We start from the raw sequence: 16,253 nt of genomic DNA, 5'->3' as shown, positions 1-16,253 counted from the left end.
GGGGGAGGGGTGCTGTTTTCACACACACCCAGCCGGGAGGGGAGGGCACTGTTTTAAGCCCCCCTCCTCTGGCCGGGAGAGGGACAAGCTATTTTCACCCCATCCTCCTGGCTGGAAGGGGGACAAGGTTACAGTCTGATCCAGGGAAAGAAACTGCCTGCAAGGAAGCTGCTGGCACCGAGGAGGGAGTTTAGCTGCTGCTTGAACCTGGTTTGGAGTGTCAGCTGCTGGAACTGGAGCCCAAACTGCACTTTGTTCAGAGTTATGAACATTTCAGAGTTACGGGCAACCTCCACTCCCGAGATGTCTGGTACTCTGAGGTTCTGCTATACATGCTTAAGCATATGCTTAAATCCCATTAACTTCCATGGGATTTAAACACTTGCTCAAGTACTTTGCTGAATAGGGATGGACTCAGTATCTTCATCAATGATTTAGATAATGGCACAGAGAGTACACTTATAAAGTTTATGGACGATACCAAAATGGGAGGAATTGCAAGTGCTTTGGAAGATAGGATTAAAATTCAAAACGATCTGGACAAACTGGAGAAATGATCTGAAGTAAACAGGATGCAATGCAATAAGGAAAAATGCAAAGTACTCCACTTAGGAAGGAAAAATCAATTGCACACAAACAAAATGGGAAACGACTGCCTAGGAAGGCATACTGCAGAAAGGGATCTGGGGGTCATAGTGGATCACAAGCTAAATATGAGTCAACAGTGTAACATTGTTGCAAAAAATGTGAACATCATTCTGGGATGATCATTAGTAGGAGTGTTGGAAGCAAGACACGAGAAATAATTCTTCCGCTCTATTCCGGACTGATTAGGCCTCAGCTGGAGTATTGTGTCCAGTTCTGGATCCTACATTTCAGGAAAAATGTGGACAAGCTGGAGAAAGTCCAGAGAAGAGCCACAAAAGTTATTAAAGGTCTAGAAAACATCACCAATGAGGGAAGATTGAAAAAATTGGGTTTGTTTAGTCTGGAGAAGAAAAGACTGAGCGGGGACATGATAACAGTTTTCAAGTACATAAAGGGTTGTTACAAGGAGGAGGGAGAAAAATTGTTCTCTCTGAGGATAGGACAAGAAGTAATGGGCTAAAACTAAAGTAAGGGCGGTTGAGGTTGGACATTAGGAAAAACTTCCTAACTGTCAGGGTAGTTAAGCACTGGAATAAATTGCCTAGGGAGGTTGTGGAATCTCCATCATTGGGGATTTTTAAGAGCAGGTTAGACAAACACCTGTCAGGGATGCTATAGATAATATTTAGTCCTGCCATGAGTGCAGGGGGGTGGACTAGATGACCTCTCAAGGTCCCTTCCAATTCTATGATTCTGTGTGTTTAAGTACTTTGCTAAAGTGAGGCTCAGTGGAGAACCTGCAACTTCCACTTGGGTCAATGGTATCTTGTGGCAGTAGGTTCCACAGATTAAATTTGAACTGTGTACAGAGAATTGTTATCTTTCAGTTTAAATGGAGCATTCCCCTTGTATTTGTATTATGAGAACAGGTAAATAGGTGCATCTGTATCATTAGTTTGTATATCTCTATCATGTCCCCTCTTATTAATCTTATCTCTAAACTAAGCAGTCCCAAACGTTTTCAATCTCTCTTTATATGAAAATGTCTCAATTAAATAAAACAAAGAATATTATTTCCATTCGTAACTTCTGGTGATCTGTACTTGGATTATTTATTAAGTGAAGATTAGTAACACAATCTTTCTTTCGTAGATGAACAAACCCAACATGTGGAGGCCTGTAACACATTCATAGAATCATAGAATATCAGGGTTGGAAGGGACCTCAGGAGGTCATCTAGTCCAACCCCCTGCTCAGAGCAGGACCAATCCCCAACTAAATCATTGCTATATGGACTCAAAGTCCTGAGGATCACATGTAATTTGCATCTGAATAAATTTGTTAGCTTATATATGTGAAATCACACACACACATATATATATCATCATTTAGTTCTTTATTGACTGTACATATGAAGCTTGTGTACACTATATAATCCAGAATACTGAGCATCTGAAATATTTCATATTCTGGTTTCTGACACGAGTATGTAAATAGCTATGTTCAAATTCAGATCCGGTGTAAGCAAGTGCAACTCCGCTGACCTCAACAGAGGTCTACTTATATCCCTGAATTTAGTCCCCACTTATGTAAGGGTAAAAACTTCCCATTTGGGGGTCGAATCATGCACCATGAGCACAGGCACATTAGATGTGTGTTTATTAGATTTGGGTAATGCGCTTTCTAGAGGAGAAAAGTTTTGTAGGGAGGATGTTGGCTCATCAAATACTCTTTCTGGGATTATGTATATGCGAATCTGAATTTGGAATAGAGCTCTTAATGTTCCAGAATGCTGTCACTTAATAATCAGGTCATGATGGACTGCAAGCGGTATCTTTATCATTTCTTCTGGTACCTACCAATTAGCATCTTGAGCTGTGGGTTTGAGCATGCATTGCTGAACACTCTAGCCTTGAACCAGCAACACATTTAAACACATGCTGAATTTTAAGCATGTGAGGGTTTTGCTAGATTAAGCCAGAGTGCTTAGCATCTTGCAGGATCCAGCCCCTAAGAAGTAGGTACATTAGAGAACCTCCACTTATCCTGTTCACATTACTTGCATGAGTAGTAAGTTGCTGCAGTGGGTCTATTCACATGAGATAGGCAAGCAGGATTTGCCCCCTAATATTCCATATTAGTCCAAATAATTCCTACATTACCTGGTCTGTGACGGATGTTCTTCAGGGAGCCACATTTGGAAGTGACATGGCTCAGATCTATTTTCTTAGTTACAATTTGTATCTGTTGAAAGTGCACAAAACAAATTTTAGGAAGGCAAAAGGGCAAAGAGGAAGAGCACTAGCTTCGAAAAACACTGAAAAAGAAGAAATAGTTAGCGGAGGACAGATCATGCCAGAAAGGTGAGAAACATCTGGATTAATACAGCAAGCTTCCATTCCACCAAGGAACCTGACAGTGGTGTGTTAAGTCTTTTCATTAGTAAAACGAAGATGCGAATCAAGAAGATAAACAAGGGTTATTTTCTAAGATGCTTCTGAGCTTTCCTCTTGTGGTGAAAGGCAGTGCCTCTAAGCGCTGCGTGTAGCATGATACATACTGTTGTCCTAGTCTGCTTTCTTTGTTCCTTTCTTTAATACTTATTTCCTGGGAATTTGGGCTTTTAATATCATCCCTTTCACATGGCTTATCCTGACTTTCAGATTCAAATCTCTTCCTATGTCCCTTTGTCCCCATAAGTACAGTGTAAACACTGAGTGTGATTCACGACTGAGTTACTCCAGTTTTACATCAGATTAAATCCATAATGGGGTTACACTGGCATAAAACGGGAGTAACACAGTGGCTAATCAGATCTTCTGCCTAAACCCTGTTTTTCCTGATTTTGTATTTCTTTTATCTGTCTTTTTATCTGTCATCTAACTCTGTTAATTTTATATAGTCGTCAGAGAGAGAGAGAGAGAAAGACTCTGGGACCATGCACACACCCTACCTTGAATGACAGATGGGCTACGCTTTCAGTCTTTCTGTTACTTTATCTGGGGTGACCTAAAGAAGGCAAATATACAGATCTGCTGTACAGCCAGGACAAGCTTCCCCTTCCAGGAGCTTGAATGACTGCCTTCTGTGGAATTGTGAGCAAATCTGAATGAAGCCACATTGCAGCAGTGTGCATCTAGGCAGTCTGGCCTTTTCTCCGGGGATAGAGGGAGAGAGAACGTTGCAGGTTAAGAAAAATGTAATAAGTGAAAAGTGCGTTTGTCACTTCCTTGAAATTAGTCACCTTGGGCCAGATCATGTAAGAACTGAGCAACCTCAGCTCTCATTGGGCTCCTATTTTGGGGTTCAGTGGATGCTGTAGCCGCTTAGCACCTCTAGGGGCACTCGGTTCCTGGCAGGACTAAGCCTGTGGCTGTAAAGGCGCACCTCATCCTCTTCTTCCTAATCCATTTCCTGGCGGAGCCCTAACCATTTGCTGCGGTCTGTGGGGAAGGATCAGAAGCCCACCACTGAACACACAGGGTTGACAGACTACCAGACCAAGTTAACATGTGAAACATAAGCAAGAAGGAAAATAGTGCTTGGAAGGAGGGGAGACAGAGGGCTGGCTGTGCAAGGTGGGGCATCACAGTCAGGACGCCTTCTGAGGTAGCATCACTACTTACATTTCCTCCCCCTGCAGAATGTTTGATGTTATCCTTGGAACCACATCTGGACTGAATATCGCTAAAATCGATCTTCTTATTTAAAATTCTAACCTAAAAGGAATTGGAGGTAACTTACTATGCTGTACACATGTTCTTTCAGTCTGCAGGTTAGAGGACCCAAGACGGCTGTGACTGCTACTGCTGGTGTGGGCAGTTAGGTTTAAACGTTGGCCAAATGGATACAGCCAACTATGGAAAGCAGCCTCAATGTTAAAATAAATCTATTGCTCTTTTTACCTCCTTCCAAGCTGGTTGCTGGTAAAATGAAATATAATCGGTGAATATAATATAATCGGTGAATATAATCGGTGAATCTGGGAGTTCTCCCTGTTAGGCCTAAGGATCCCAGTTTGTCTCCAATTTATATAGCCATTAACCTCCTGGCCAAGAAAGACTGGAGTGGATGCTTCTGGGAGGTTGCCAGCACCTCTCTTAAGTTGCCAGAGGGGGTCCATGCAGAGAGAGACCTGGGACAGAGGACTGTGCCTCCTGGACAACCATACCAGATCCAGCCAGCCCAGGGAGCATGGAGTCAGGAGTTGGACTCTGGTCTCCTGCTTAGCACTTACTCCTAAAGAGCCCTCAGATTGCCTACGAAGGTAACCAGTGATATTTATTGCCATTTTACGGATGGGAAAACTGAGCCACGGGGAGGCTGAGGGCTCACTTACACCTCTCACCAGATTAAGCTGTGACAGGGAAGAGGGGTGCACCACCTGGTTCTGGGAGCTTTTTGCCTTTGTCACAGTTTCCAGGTCACTGGGAGGAGAATGACAGCCAGTGAGATTTGCTACACCTGTGTAAAGTGTAACCAGTGCTGCCCCGCCATATGGACAACACACCCCTCTGGGGCCACTGGCACTGCTCCTCTGTGCTCCCCATCACTGTCAGCCACATCCCTGGGGGAAAAGGGATCCCTGTACCTTTCCCCTCACACACTCAAGTGGCCACCATTTGTCTCTATGTGAGACAGCAACAGAGCCAGGACTAGAATCCAGATCTCCACATACCTAGCCCTACCCTCAGCCCACTGGACCACAGCTGCTCCATTCAGATCCCCCCACTACAGCAGCATCTTCACCTGGCAAAAGGAGGAGCTTATTGGGACACCAATAATTTTGCTTTGGTAATTGTGCTTCTGTTTTTCCAGTAAACAATGCAGGGCAAAACTGTGGGTGTCCGGGGGGGAGGCTCCATCCCACCAAAAGTTCACATCTGCACCAACCAGCCCTGTGCTCCTCTTTGTGAGCCCTGAGCACACGGGGAAGGGGGACTAGTGCTGCTAGTGCTCAGCTCCCCAAAGGGGACGTGAGCCGACATTTCTGGAGAGTGCCCATGGCTCCACAGGCCTCTGTCGGTGCCCGGAGTCCTCATCACGCCTTTTAAAAAGTGTAGCAAATGCAACTTCGAACATGTTCCCCGCTCGCTTCGCTGGCAGCATTATGCCTGACTGTCCTTCACAGTCGTTATGCCTCCAGCCAAAACGACTCAGGTACAGCACTGCAGCCTCTGCAGTGCACACCTGACCACACAAGCCGTACATACCCCGGTACGCCTGTAACAAAGCCCTAAGAGTAAGACAATGACAAGCAATCTTGTCACACACAGGTCTTAGATATCATAGTGAATGACAGCCTCAAACAGAGAGACAGATGAGATAAGATAGGTAGCACCCACCACAGAAGGTCTGGCTGGTGCAGTGCAACAGAAAACCCAGAGTCTGTGAAATCACGAATGAGGACCAGATGGCTGACTTCCTGCAGGGAAGAGAAAGACGATGTCGGTGGATGGGGCGGGGGGACCACTCGAAGAACAGGCAGGAAGCACACCTGAGGCTGCGGGAGCACTTCCGCCACCTGTGACTCAGGTTTGTAATCAAGGAGTTTTACTATATCCAGGGCTGCTTTTGGAACATTAAATAACAGCTGTAGCCAAAAAAGTTTCCATCTGCACCTGGGTGAGACAATGCCACTTTTCCTTCCAAATGACCCCCTGGGAGCCTCATCCACACCGGTCGCCTCACCAGGTGGAGACTGCAGTGGGCTCTACTTGGGGCCACACACTGGGAACAAGGCTGAGAAGCTTACACAGAATGCAGCTGACCATAGGTTGAGCAACACACCATCACGCAGGGAGCGTATTACACGAATGCTCCACAGAGCGGCAAGGGATGCCACTATGTTTCCAAAGAGAGAATCAGGCGCTGATTTAATATATAAAGCCCTACCTGATCTGGGATCTGGTTATCTGAGGAAGCTCCTTCCTACTTGGGTCAAGCTGCCACAGTGGCATAGCTTGTTGGTGTATCACACAAAATCATGTCCCTTTGGGCAATGTGGAGATGGGGAAAAGCGTGTGTTTGACAGTGCTCCTTCCTGACTCATGCTAGATCAGACCATGAAACTGCAGGCACATAAACTAGCTCACCCCATGGTTCTCCCATCTAACCACCAAATGTCTGGGTTTCATCCTTGCATCCAAATGGTGGTTAGGGTCCCGTGTTAGAGTCTCAGTGGTGGAGTAGTGTCATATTCTTTGTTATGTTTTTCTCTATGGGCTAGATCCTCAGCTGGGATAAATCAGTATCGCTCCATTGACTTCAATGCCAATATAAACCAAGTGAGCATCCCCAGTGAGGGATTTCTTCTTAAAAATTGAATGCCTGGTGTGGCCCAATGTAATTCCTTGGGGGCCACATCCTAAGGTCTTTACTCAAATATTGCATGATTTTTATTCAACTATGCCTGAGTAAAATAAGGACCTCAGGATCTGGTTTATAATACTAATGTACTTGTGGCATCTTAGAGACTAACAAATTTATTTGAGCATAAGCTTTCGTGAGCTACAGCTCGCTTCATCGGATGCCACAAGTCCTCCTTTTCTTTTTGTGGATACAGACTAACACGGCTGCTACTCTGAAACTAATGTACTTGGAATTTACAATGTCTTTCCATACAAGCGTTATATTTTTGTAAGGCTTGCTGATAGGCATTTCTAGATCACTCTTCAACACAGCATTCGTCACAGTCATGTCTACAACGTAGCTGACAGGCAGAATAGGAAAAGCTAAGTTGACTGACTGATATTTAGCTGATAGGTAGATAGATTAATAGAGACAGATTCATTGGTACCCTCTAGCTGCTTACTGTCGATCTGGTAACACAAAGCAGATGCAAACCCAGCTTAACTGTCCAGTGGGAGGAAGGCAGTCTTGTGGCTAAGACACTACACTGGGACATATGTAATCTGGATTCAACTCCCAGCTCTGCCACGGCCTTCCTTTGTGACCTTGGACAAATCACTTAATCTCCCTCTGCCTCAGTTCCCCATCTATAAACTAGGGACAATAATACTTCCTTGCCCTACAGGTATGTTGCCAGGATTAATGCTTGTGAGGCTCTCAATTACTATAATCATGGTGGCCATGTCAGTACAATACCTTAGTAGATAGCTAAACTGGAGTGTACCGTTGAATCAGGTCTTTTGTCCATGCTCCTGTACCTGAGTACAACATTTATGCTATTTATTTTCCTTCCCCGGTGTCATGCTGTCAGACCAGGTGCCAGCTCATGCCAAGGCAATTGGACCTCACTAAACACTGACAAATGCGTAGCTGGAAACCAACATGCCTCACCTATGTGTTACTCTTATTAAAATAGATATTAGCGTTATAAGAATGTCTTTAGTGTTTAGACTTTATGGGATACTTGTAGGAGGCTGCACATATTAATCCTACTTATAACATCTGTATCCCATGTTATAAGATAATGTTTAAATGCTTGCTCTGTAACTATAAAAATGTTTGCTAAGACTGTGAACCCCCACCGTCAGGGGAGAAGCATCAGCAAGTGTGAAATACTAGTTTATCACAAGAGGTGTCATCTCTTCCTCATAAAAGAAGGTTTACAGACATCAGACAAGCCACTGTGCAACATCAGTGGACAAAACACTTTGCTGATTGTTCCTCCCACACCCATGGAGAGGAGACATGCACCAAACGCTCATCTCATCAGTTTGATTGCTGGGGGAAATCCCTGTGTGACGCATGACCAGAAAGGATTAAGCATCCTGTAGGATGAATGACTCAAATTCAACCCTTAAAGACATATGGGGAGATAATGTTTGTGCTTTTGTGTATTTACATATATATTAGTCGTGGTCAACAATGTAATCAAACAGTCCCTGTCTATGCTGTATTCTGTTACTTCAGAGATCAAAAGAACATCTTAACATTTAAATGAACTGTAAACATAGGATGTCACTGTATTCATCTCTCTTTGAAATGTATAGCAAATCATCTGCAAATGGTGGAAAAACAGGCAATTGCTTTATGTTAATCTGTGTGAATAATTACTGGTGATGCTTAGGAAATATACCTAGTTCAAAGTTGCCCTGATTGCCTATTGTTTACCCAGGACTGTATGGTCAAGTGGATGCTATAAAATTGTATAAAAGACCCATGGGTGCTGATCCTGTCATCTCAGATCTGCTTAAGCTTCATCAGGGGAAGTTTGAGTCGCAAGATTGAGATCTTGGTTAAGCTGGAACACCCTGAATGTGATATTGGACATTGGACTATAACCTATGCATTAAATTCTAAAAGAACTCTTTGCAACTACAAAGCTCACCATCTCTGCTATGAATCTGAAGCACTATGCATGTCTGTATGTATATTGATCTTTTAATCAATACTCTCTCTCTCTTTTCTTTTTTAATGCATTTTAGTTTAGTTGTTAAGAATTGGCGGTAAGCGTGTATTTGGGTAACATCCAAAATATTCCTTAACCTGGGAGGTAATGTGTCCGATCTTTTGGGATTGTAGAACTTTTTTATATGATGAAGAAGATTTTCATTAATCCTCATCATATCTGACTTGGGTGTCTAGGTGGAGGCCTGAGGTTGGGTGACTTTAAGGGAACTGTGTTGTTGACTTCTGAGTAACCAGTGAGGTAATAAAGAAGCTGTTTTGTGCTGGTGTGGTAAATCTAAGTATTGGAATATCCACCAGCTTTGGGGATTGTCTGCCCCATTCTTTACAGTTCACCATAATTGAGTGACTTCAACTGGCTCCCCCTGGGACTCCAGTCACACCCTGTTAAGGAGAATTTGTATCCCTGTGCTGCTTGAACTCTGAGGGCAAAGATTTCTAAGCATAAGCAAGGGGTCCCCAGCTGTTTAGCTTAGGTTAGCCCTAAAGGATGTACAAAGTTTGCATATTATAGCAGCTACTATCATCTTTTGGAACCTAAGACTGTATCTCATTTGTGTGTGTATGTTTACCTGCTTCAACCTTGTAAATAACTTTCTTGTTTCTTTTTCCTAGATAATTAACCTTTAATTGGTTTATTATAGGATTGGCTATAAGCGTTGTCTCTGGTGAGAGATCTAGGGTGCACTTGACCTGGGGTAAGTGACTGGTCCTTTGGGACTGGGAGTAATCTGAATATTGATGTGATTTTTGGTGTAAGGGACCACCGATCACAAAGGCAGGCTTGCCTGGGTGGCAAGACAGACCGGAGTATCCAAGGTCACTGTCTGTGATTCCATGTTAAGGCTGCTATAGTGCTCGAGCAGTCCACACTTGTTACGTGGCTGATAAAATTTAAGTATAGAACTCACAACCAGTTTGGGGTTCGTGCCCTGTTTCTTGACAATCTGCCCTGAGGTTGGCACTCACAGTCGTGAGCCACTCTAGACAGCCTGACACCTGGCTAATGTTATTTTCCACTGGGCCATATTTTGCAGCTAAGGAGAAGCTGTTCAGCATGAAAAGCTTGTTGCATGGACTTTTCTTCCTCTATATAGATATTAGGCTAATCCAGAACATCAGGACACGGAGTGCTCTCTGGACTGACTGAAAAAAGATCTGTGTCAATGGGTGCCATGGTGAGAGGACTGATACTAGTAAGCACCTCTATAGCTTCAGAAACTCCTGCTATCACTTGTCATGTTTAGCTTCATGAATGTCTGTGGTTAGTGAAATGATTTCTATACCCCCCACCTTCTTTTCAGCAGATCAAACTAAATAGATGTTTCCTGAAACATGAAAGCCAACTGTCTTAGGAGTTTTATGTTTTTGTGTTTTATTTCAACACACTTTTTTTTTTAAACACCTCTGATATATAAGACAGGTGTCACATCAGTTAGAGGAATGTGTGTCAGATGAGGAGTCTGGGTCTGGCTCCTGGAGAACTTTAACCCAGATAGTGCTAGGAAAAACACAAAGCCCTTTTAGCATTTTCTGACCACACCCCGTCCTCAGTAAAGAATCAGCAGGGCCTCTTAGCAATGACCGGCAGGAAGAATTAGCTCTGGAAACGCTGATTCAGGTTGAGGACTAGGCAGTGCTGGGCGGGTGTGTTGGCAGAGGCACTTATGAAATCTAGGTTAAATAAAGCCAACCCAAGGTGATAAAGTTGAGAGACCACCTGAAAGCAAGTGGCAAAAGCGTCTCCTCTAGCCTGACACATCCTCATGAGTTAGACTGAAACTAGGGATCCCACTGCCTGAGGGCCTTGCTAGCAGAGATGTAAAGAAACAATCACTGTAATTATCTTCTCACTGGGTAAAATTCACCCTGGTACAGAGGGATAGCATAAGGCCTATGCACCACTTATGTCCTATGCTGAGGGTTGAAATGGGATTTAAGTGGTGTGCATGCCTTCTGCTGGCTCTCTGCACAAGGCTGAATTTCACTGGCTCTCTGTGAGTGTCTGTCTCTCCCAAAGTAGACTGATATATTTGTCACATACTTCAATTGTTTCACACAGAAGATTAAAGCTTTCATCTGCAGTGCGCTCTCTTAGCCTGCTCCTGCTCCCACTGAGGTCAATTGGCATCATGCTCTGCAATAGAAACAGGATCACACCCCAGGATCACACATGTCTGTATGTATATTGATCTATTAATCAATACTCTCTCTCTTTTCTTTTTTAATACATTTTAGTTTAGTTGTTAAGAATTGGCTGTAAGCGTGTATTTGGGTAACATCCAAAATATTCCTTAACCTGGGAGGTAATGTGTCCGATCTTTTGGGATTGTAGAACTTTTTTATATGATGAAGAAGATTTTCATTAATCCTCATCATATCTGACTTGGGTGTCTAGGTGGAGGCCTGAGGCTGCGTGACTTTAAGGGAACTGTGTTGTTGACTTCTGAGTAACCAGTGTGGTAATAAAGAAGCTGTTTTGTGCTGGCGTGGTAAATCTAAGTATTGGAATATCCACCAGCTTTGGGGATTGTCTGCCCCATTCTTTACAAAAAGAAAAGGAGTACTTGTAGCACCTTAGAGACTAACCAATTTATTTGAGCATAAGCTTTCATGAGCTACAGCTCACTTCATTGGATGCGTCAAATAAATTGGTTAGTCTCTAAGGTGCCACAAGTACTCCTTTTCTTTTTGCGAATACAAACTAACACGCTGTTACTCTGAAACCATTCTTTACAGTTCACCATAATGGAGTGACTTCAACTGGCTCCCCCTGGGACTCCAGTCACACCCTGTTAAGGAGAATTTGTATCCCTGTGCTGCTTGAACTCTGAGGGCAAAGACCCCACATCATCAAAGGCCACACCGTCATCAAAAATCCCCCAAGATTATGAGATTCTGTAGCATGAAAAATAGAAATGAACACAAAACGAAACACATAATAAATACAAATGCACAATATGAATATTAGGGCTGGAATTGCCAAAGGAGCGTAAGGGAGTTACCATTCAGGAATCAAAGAGAAAATTCCCTGAGAAGTAAGTACCAATAAGGCAGAAAACAAAAAGTAGGAAGTTAAGATTCATCTTCAGAAACTCCTTCTACAGCTTTTCAATTATGTACAACATCATGCGAGCATTTAAGAGCCTCCAATATCAGCAGCCTCAATTTTGGCAGACTCCTCTCTGCTAATCTTCTCTCCATGTCTGGTTTCTCCCTGATAGCTAAAATTATGTCACGGCAATATGTGATTGGTTACCTGAGATCTGGTGCGATTCTGACATTAGCCGCTGGCCAAACTGGATGTGAACGAGAGAACAGCACCATTCGTCTGATGTGCCAGCTTCCTGCTGCACAGATTTGGCAGCATGCTTTTTCGTAACCTTTACGGTACCCCCACTGGACTGAAACTGCTGGGTTTCCTCTTATTCTTCTGACACTAAATTACCATGGTATCTAGGAATGCATGGAGGAGTAAATATTTCGTACAGTATGGAGGAGAGATTCCTTCAGCACTCTCCTTAACAAAAATAATCCAAATGAAGTGTACTGAAAAAGTTAAATTTTTCTGACAATGGCCCCCTGTGTTTGTGTGGCTGGAAAGGGTTTTATTGCATTATGCTTAAGCTAATCGCAGCCCAATGAGCTTCCACTGAATTACACTGCTCCCTGTCCCTGCTGTTGGACGTCAGAGTCCCACAAGTCCTGGCTTCATCAGAAGCAGGAATTCAGGGATAACACACAGAGAGGGCACGGCCGATGGCACAACAGGTTTCTGAATGAAAACTTGGCTGATTGGATTCTCTAGGTTCTGCAATAAATATTATTCCAGAAAAGGGTATTGGGCCAAATTCTGCTCTGATTTACACTCATGGCAGCTCCACTCAGGGCACCTCCCTTGACTTCTGTAGCACTGCATCCTGTATAGATCAGGGCAGACATTTGCCAGTAAGCTCTAGCTGCTTCTGCTGAGTTTGAATTCCACTTGTCTGAACATCTGAGGAAGTGGCTCCTCTCTGGAAAGCTTCATGGGGGGAAAATGCCTAAAGTACTTTTACAACTGCTGGTTTTCTCAGTACATTTTGAGACCTGCACTTTATGAGGTAAAACCTAAGCCCCCTCCATAGACACAGAGGGCCTGAATGGCAGTTGTAATAGTAAGGAGCTGGGCACTGAGGGGGCACCATCCATATTGGGGAAGAGGGGGGGGTATGTGTATGTGTTTTGAGTTTTTTTAGCAGGAGTAGGGGTAGAAGGGAAGACAGGAGAAGACCAAGAGAGAGGTAGGGAGGACCTGTGGTTCTGCAGATTTCACCAGTGTAAGAGTTAGTTCTGCTCCTACACAGGGGTATGCTCATGGCACAGAATCTGAATCTGGATTTCAAACATCCCAATGTGCAAGGGCATTCAGACCTGGCATTTCCATTCATGCCCATCTCTGCTAGCAAGAGAGAGTTATGTTCACAATGGACATGTGTATGTAGAAGTACAGAGTGGAAGACCAAGAACTGGAAGACAGACTCGAGCTCAGTTTTGCTCCACAGCCAAAGGCAGTGTCCATGCCTGCGTGCAGCTGGTGAAAAGAAGAACTGCATTTCATTCTCGCCAATGTTAATTCTCTTCAGATGCCACTCGCAGCAAAAACAAGACTGCTGAGAACCCTTCTCCCTAACGTTCAAATTACTTTCCAACCGCTGGGCAGACTATTCATAACTGATTTCCCTGGCCTACCCTACCACCCGGATGCCCACTGAAACAAAGAAGAAAAAGTGAGATACAGAAGAAATTATAGGCTATGAATACATTTTCCACCAAACTGATCATTTATGTTCTCCCCAATTTCCATACCTTGTAATTATGGCTGTGCATGGTCTCTCATAAGCTTCCCCACAGGCACTAAAGCTAGGTCATTTAAAAATATTCCAGCTTGGCTTCATTTCATTAATGTACTCTTCAGTGAAAAGAGAAAATTTTCATGTATTTTGAGCCACTGTTCATGATTTTCTCCCTAGGATGTTTACATCCTAGCCCTATCTCTTAATATGTTTTTGTAAGATTTGTTTGAGATCTATTATTCTGTCTTTGTGCCATATTTCCTGCTCAGGTTTTTTGTACTTCAGACTTGGACTCCTTTGAGGTCAATGAGACTGCTTACATACTTAAAATTATACCCACGCCCCTGTACCTTGCAGAATTGGGGTCTTGGAAAGTACTCTAAGAGCAGTCACACTACTTAGGCACCCCACAGAGCTCATCAAAATAGGGGGCCTGATTCTCTCCTTACCTACATCAGTTACTCACCAGTGTAACTATACTTACTTTGGTGGAGTGATTCCCGATGTACACTGGTGTTAAGTAAGATCAGAATCAGGCTCATTTGGGGAAAAAAGGGTGAGGAGAGTGGGTAAATGAAAACCTGATCAGCACCAAGCAAGATTCCAAACATGTGAGCTGGAAATGACCACTGATCTCATAGTTTTCAGGGCTTTTAGCAGAGGCTACGGAAAGGGGTTTGGTTCTTTTGTATGGGCAAGAACCTGAAGAGAATTACTGTGATCAGCACTTTCCAGAGACATACACACTGAACTTGAGGCTAGATCGTGCTCTTGCCTCACGGAGGCTAGTGGAGTGATTGGTTTAAAGCCAATGGGTGTATTCACCCTGAGTAGAGGGAAAGCACAAGGCTTCTGCATAAGTTAAATCCCACTATGAAGCCTCCAATAAAGGGGGGCTTAACTGGTGTATACGCCTAATGGTGGCCCTCTGCATTGGGTGAACGTCACCCACTCTGAGAAGAGAGTCAGGCCTCCTGCAACCTATTTTCCATGTTAAAAAATCTCTCTGCAAAGGTCAGTGGCTCAATCCTGTAGCCTTTATTCAGGCAAAACTCCCACTGACCTCATCTCAATGGGATGTGTTTTCTCCAAGTAATATTGATATCACTGGGAATAAGAACAGCATGGGTAGGCCTTATGAGGAGGGCATCTAGGTCCATCAGTTCATACAAACCTATGTTTCTTTGTCTCTTTAGCAGAAATACCCCTCTGAACAGTGATATATGGAGGGGCACCAGCTTCATAGTTGTGAGGAGTGGTATGAACATGATTGCATGGAAGGGGAAAGGAGGCTACATGATATCATTATAATCTGTTATTGACATCTAGAGCCTGATCCAAAGTCCACTCAAGGTGATGGAAGTGTTTCCACTGATTCCAATGGGCTTTGGATCAACCCTGAGGTGGCAGCTGTAGTTAAGAATCCATTCTTCATCTTCAGCTGCCTAAGAGATTGTGTCCAACCAAGTCAGACAGGGACCTGGCTACAGTGATCTCCATGTCTGTCACTTCTAGTGATGATCATGATGATGCCTTGGTAATATGTTCATCTTCATTTTGGCAACCAGGGCCACTTGGGAGACTTCAGCTGGTGCAGAATGGGGCTGCCTATTTTCCAAGCGGGTCAGACCCTTGAAAACCTAGAAAACCTGTACTCTGCACAGAGGGCCTGATCATGCTGCCATTCACATACATGGCAAAACTCTTCACAGCTTCAGTGGCAGCAGGATTGGGCCTATCCCAGGAGAAATTCAAGGTGCTGGCTACTATCTAGAAAATCAAAAATGTTCTGGGATCCAGTGTGAAACTGGCACCTTTCTCAGGAGACTCAAAACACATCACTTCATTCAGGGTAGCTAAATAAAAGGTCTGGAATGTCCCAGGGCACACCAACTCTTGAAGAATGAGCATCATCTGCCTTTTGCTCAACAAGAAAGTTCCCTGTTCTTTGTCGAATAAGAAGGTCTGATACCGTGGTATGCTCAAGTGAGTGCTCAACACTTTCTGCAAATCAGGACTTTAAGGTGACTCAGATGAAGCACCTAAAAAATTGAGGCACCCAAAATCTCTAGTCACTTTGGAATAGGCCCTAAATTTGGGCAGTTTGGCCAAAATGTTGTAAAGGACTCCCAGAAACAGTGGTGATAGACATCATATAGAGGCATGTAATAAATACAGTAGTGATTAAAAGAATATTTAATTTAAATTAATATGTCCCTTTAAAAAGATTACATTTGTGGTGAACTATAATTCTATTACACACACACACATTAAAAGAACATTATTAAGGTTGCAAAGTCAAGCACTCAAAAGTTAGGAAATGGCAGAATTATCCCTATGCAACCTTAATTTCATCTCCTTGTGTGTGTCCATTAGGATACAATCTTTAATTACATGGTCACATACTATTTTTCCCACAGGGCCCCTGATTCAGTCTGTGCACAGTAAGGACCT

General features: G+C 43.6%; 1 protein-coding gene across 50 annotated transcripts in view; it reads right to left on the bottom strand.

The window, feature by feature from the left end:
- Positions 1-16,253, bottom strand: part of MAP2 (microtubule associated protein 2) — a 342,823-nt gene that overhangs the window by 4,768 nt on the left and 321,802 nt on the right. For 35 of the 50 annotated variants that reach the window (XM_043525130.1, XM_043525141.1, XM_037912108.2 and 32 more), the window contains 2 exons: positions 4,215-4,307; positions 2,751-2,832 (listed from right to left, as the gene is read on the bottom strand). In XM_043525130.1, coding sequence (XP_043381065.1) covers positions 2,751-2,832; positions 4,215-4,307 — 175 coding nt within the window. The remainder of the gene's footprint in view (positions 1-2,750; positions 2,833-4,214; positions 4,308-16,253) is intronic. The other 15 variants (XM_037912124.2, XM_037912109.2, XM_037912115.2 and 12 more) reach the window with 1 other exon arrangement.

The sequence above is a fragment of the Chelonia mydas genome, chromosome 11 (assembly GCF_015237465.2).
Source record: "Chelonia mydas isolate rCheMyd1 chromosome 11, rCheMyd1.pri.v2, whole genome shotgun sequence".
Classification (NCBI taxonomy): domain Eukaryota; kingdom Metazoa; phylum Chordata; order Testudines; family Cheloniidae; genus Chelonia; species Chelonia mydas.
Note: the sequence above shows the minus strand (reverse complement) of the source record. Positions and strands in the feature narration are given on the sequence as shown.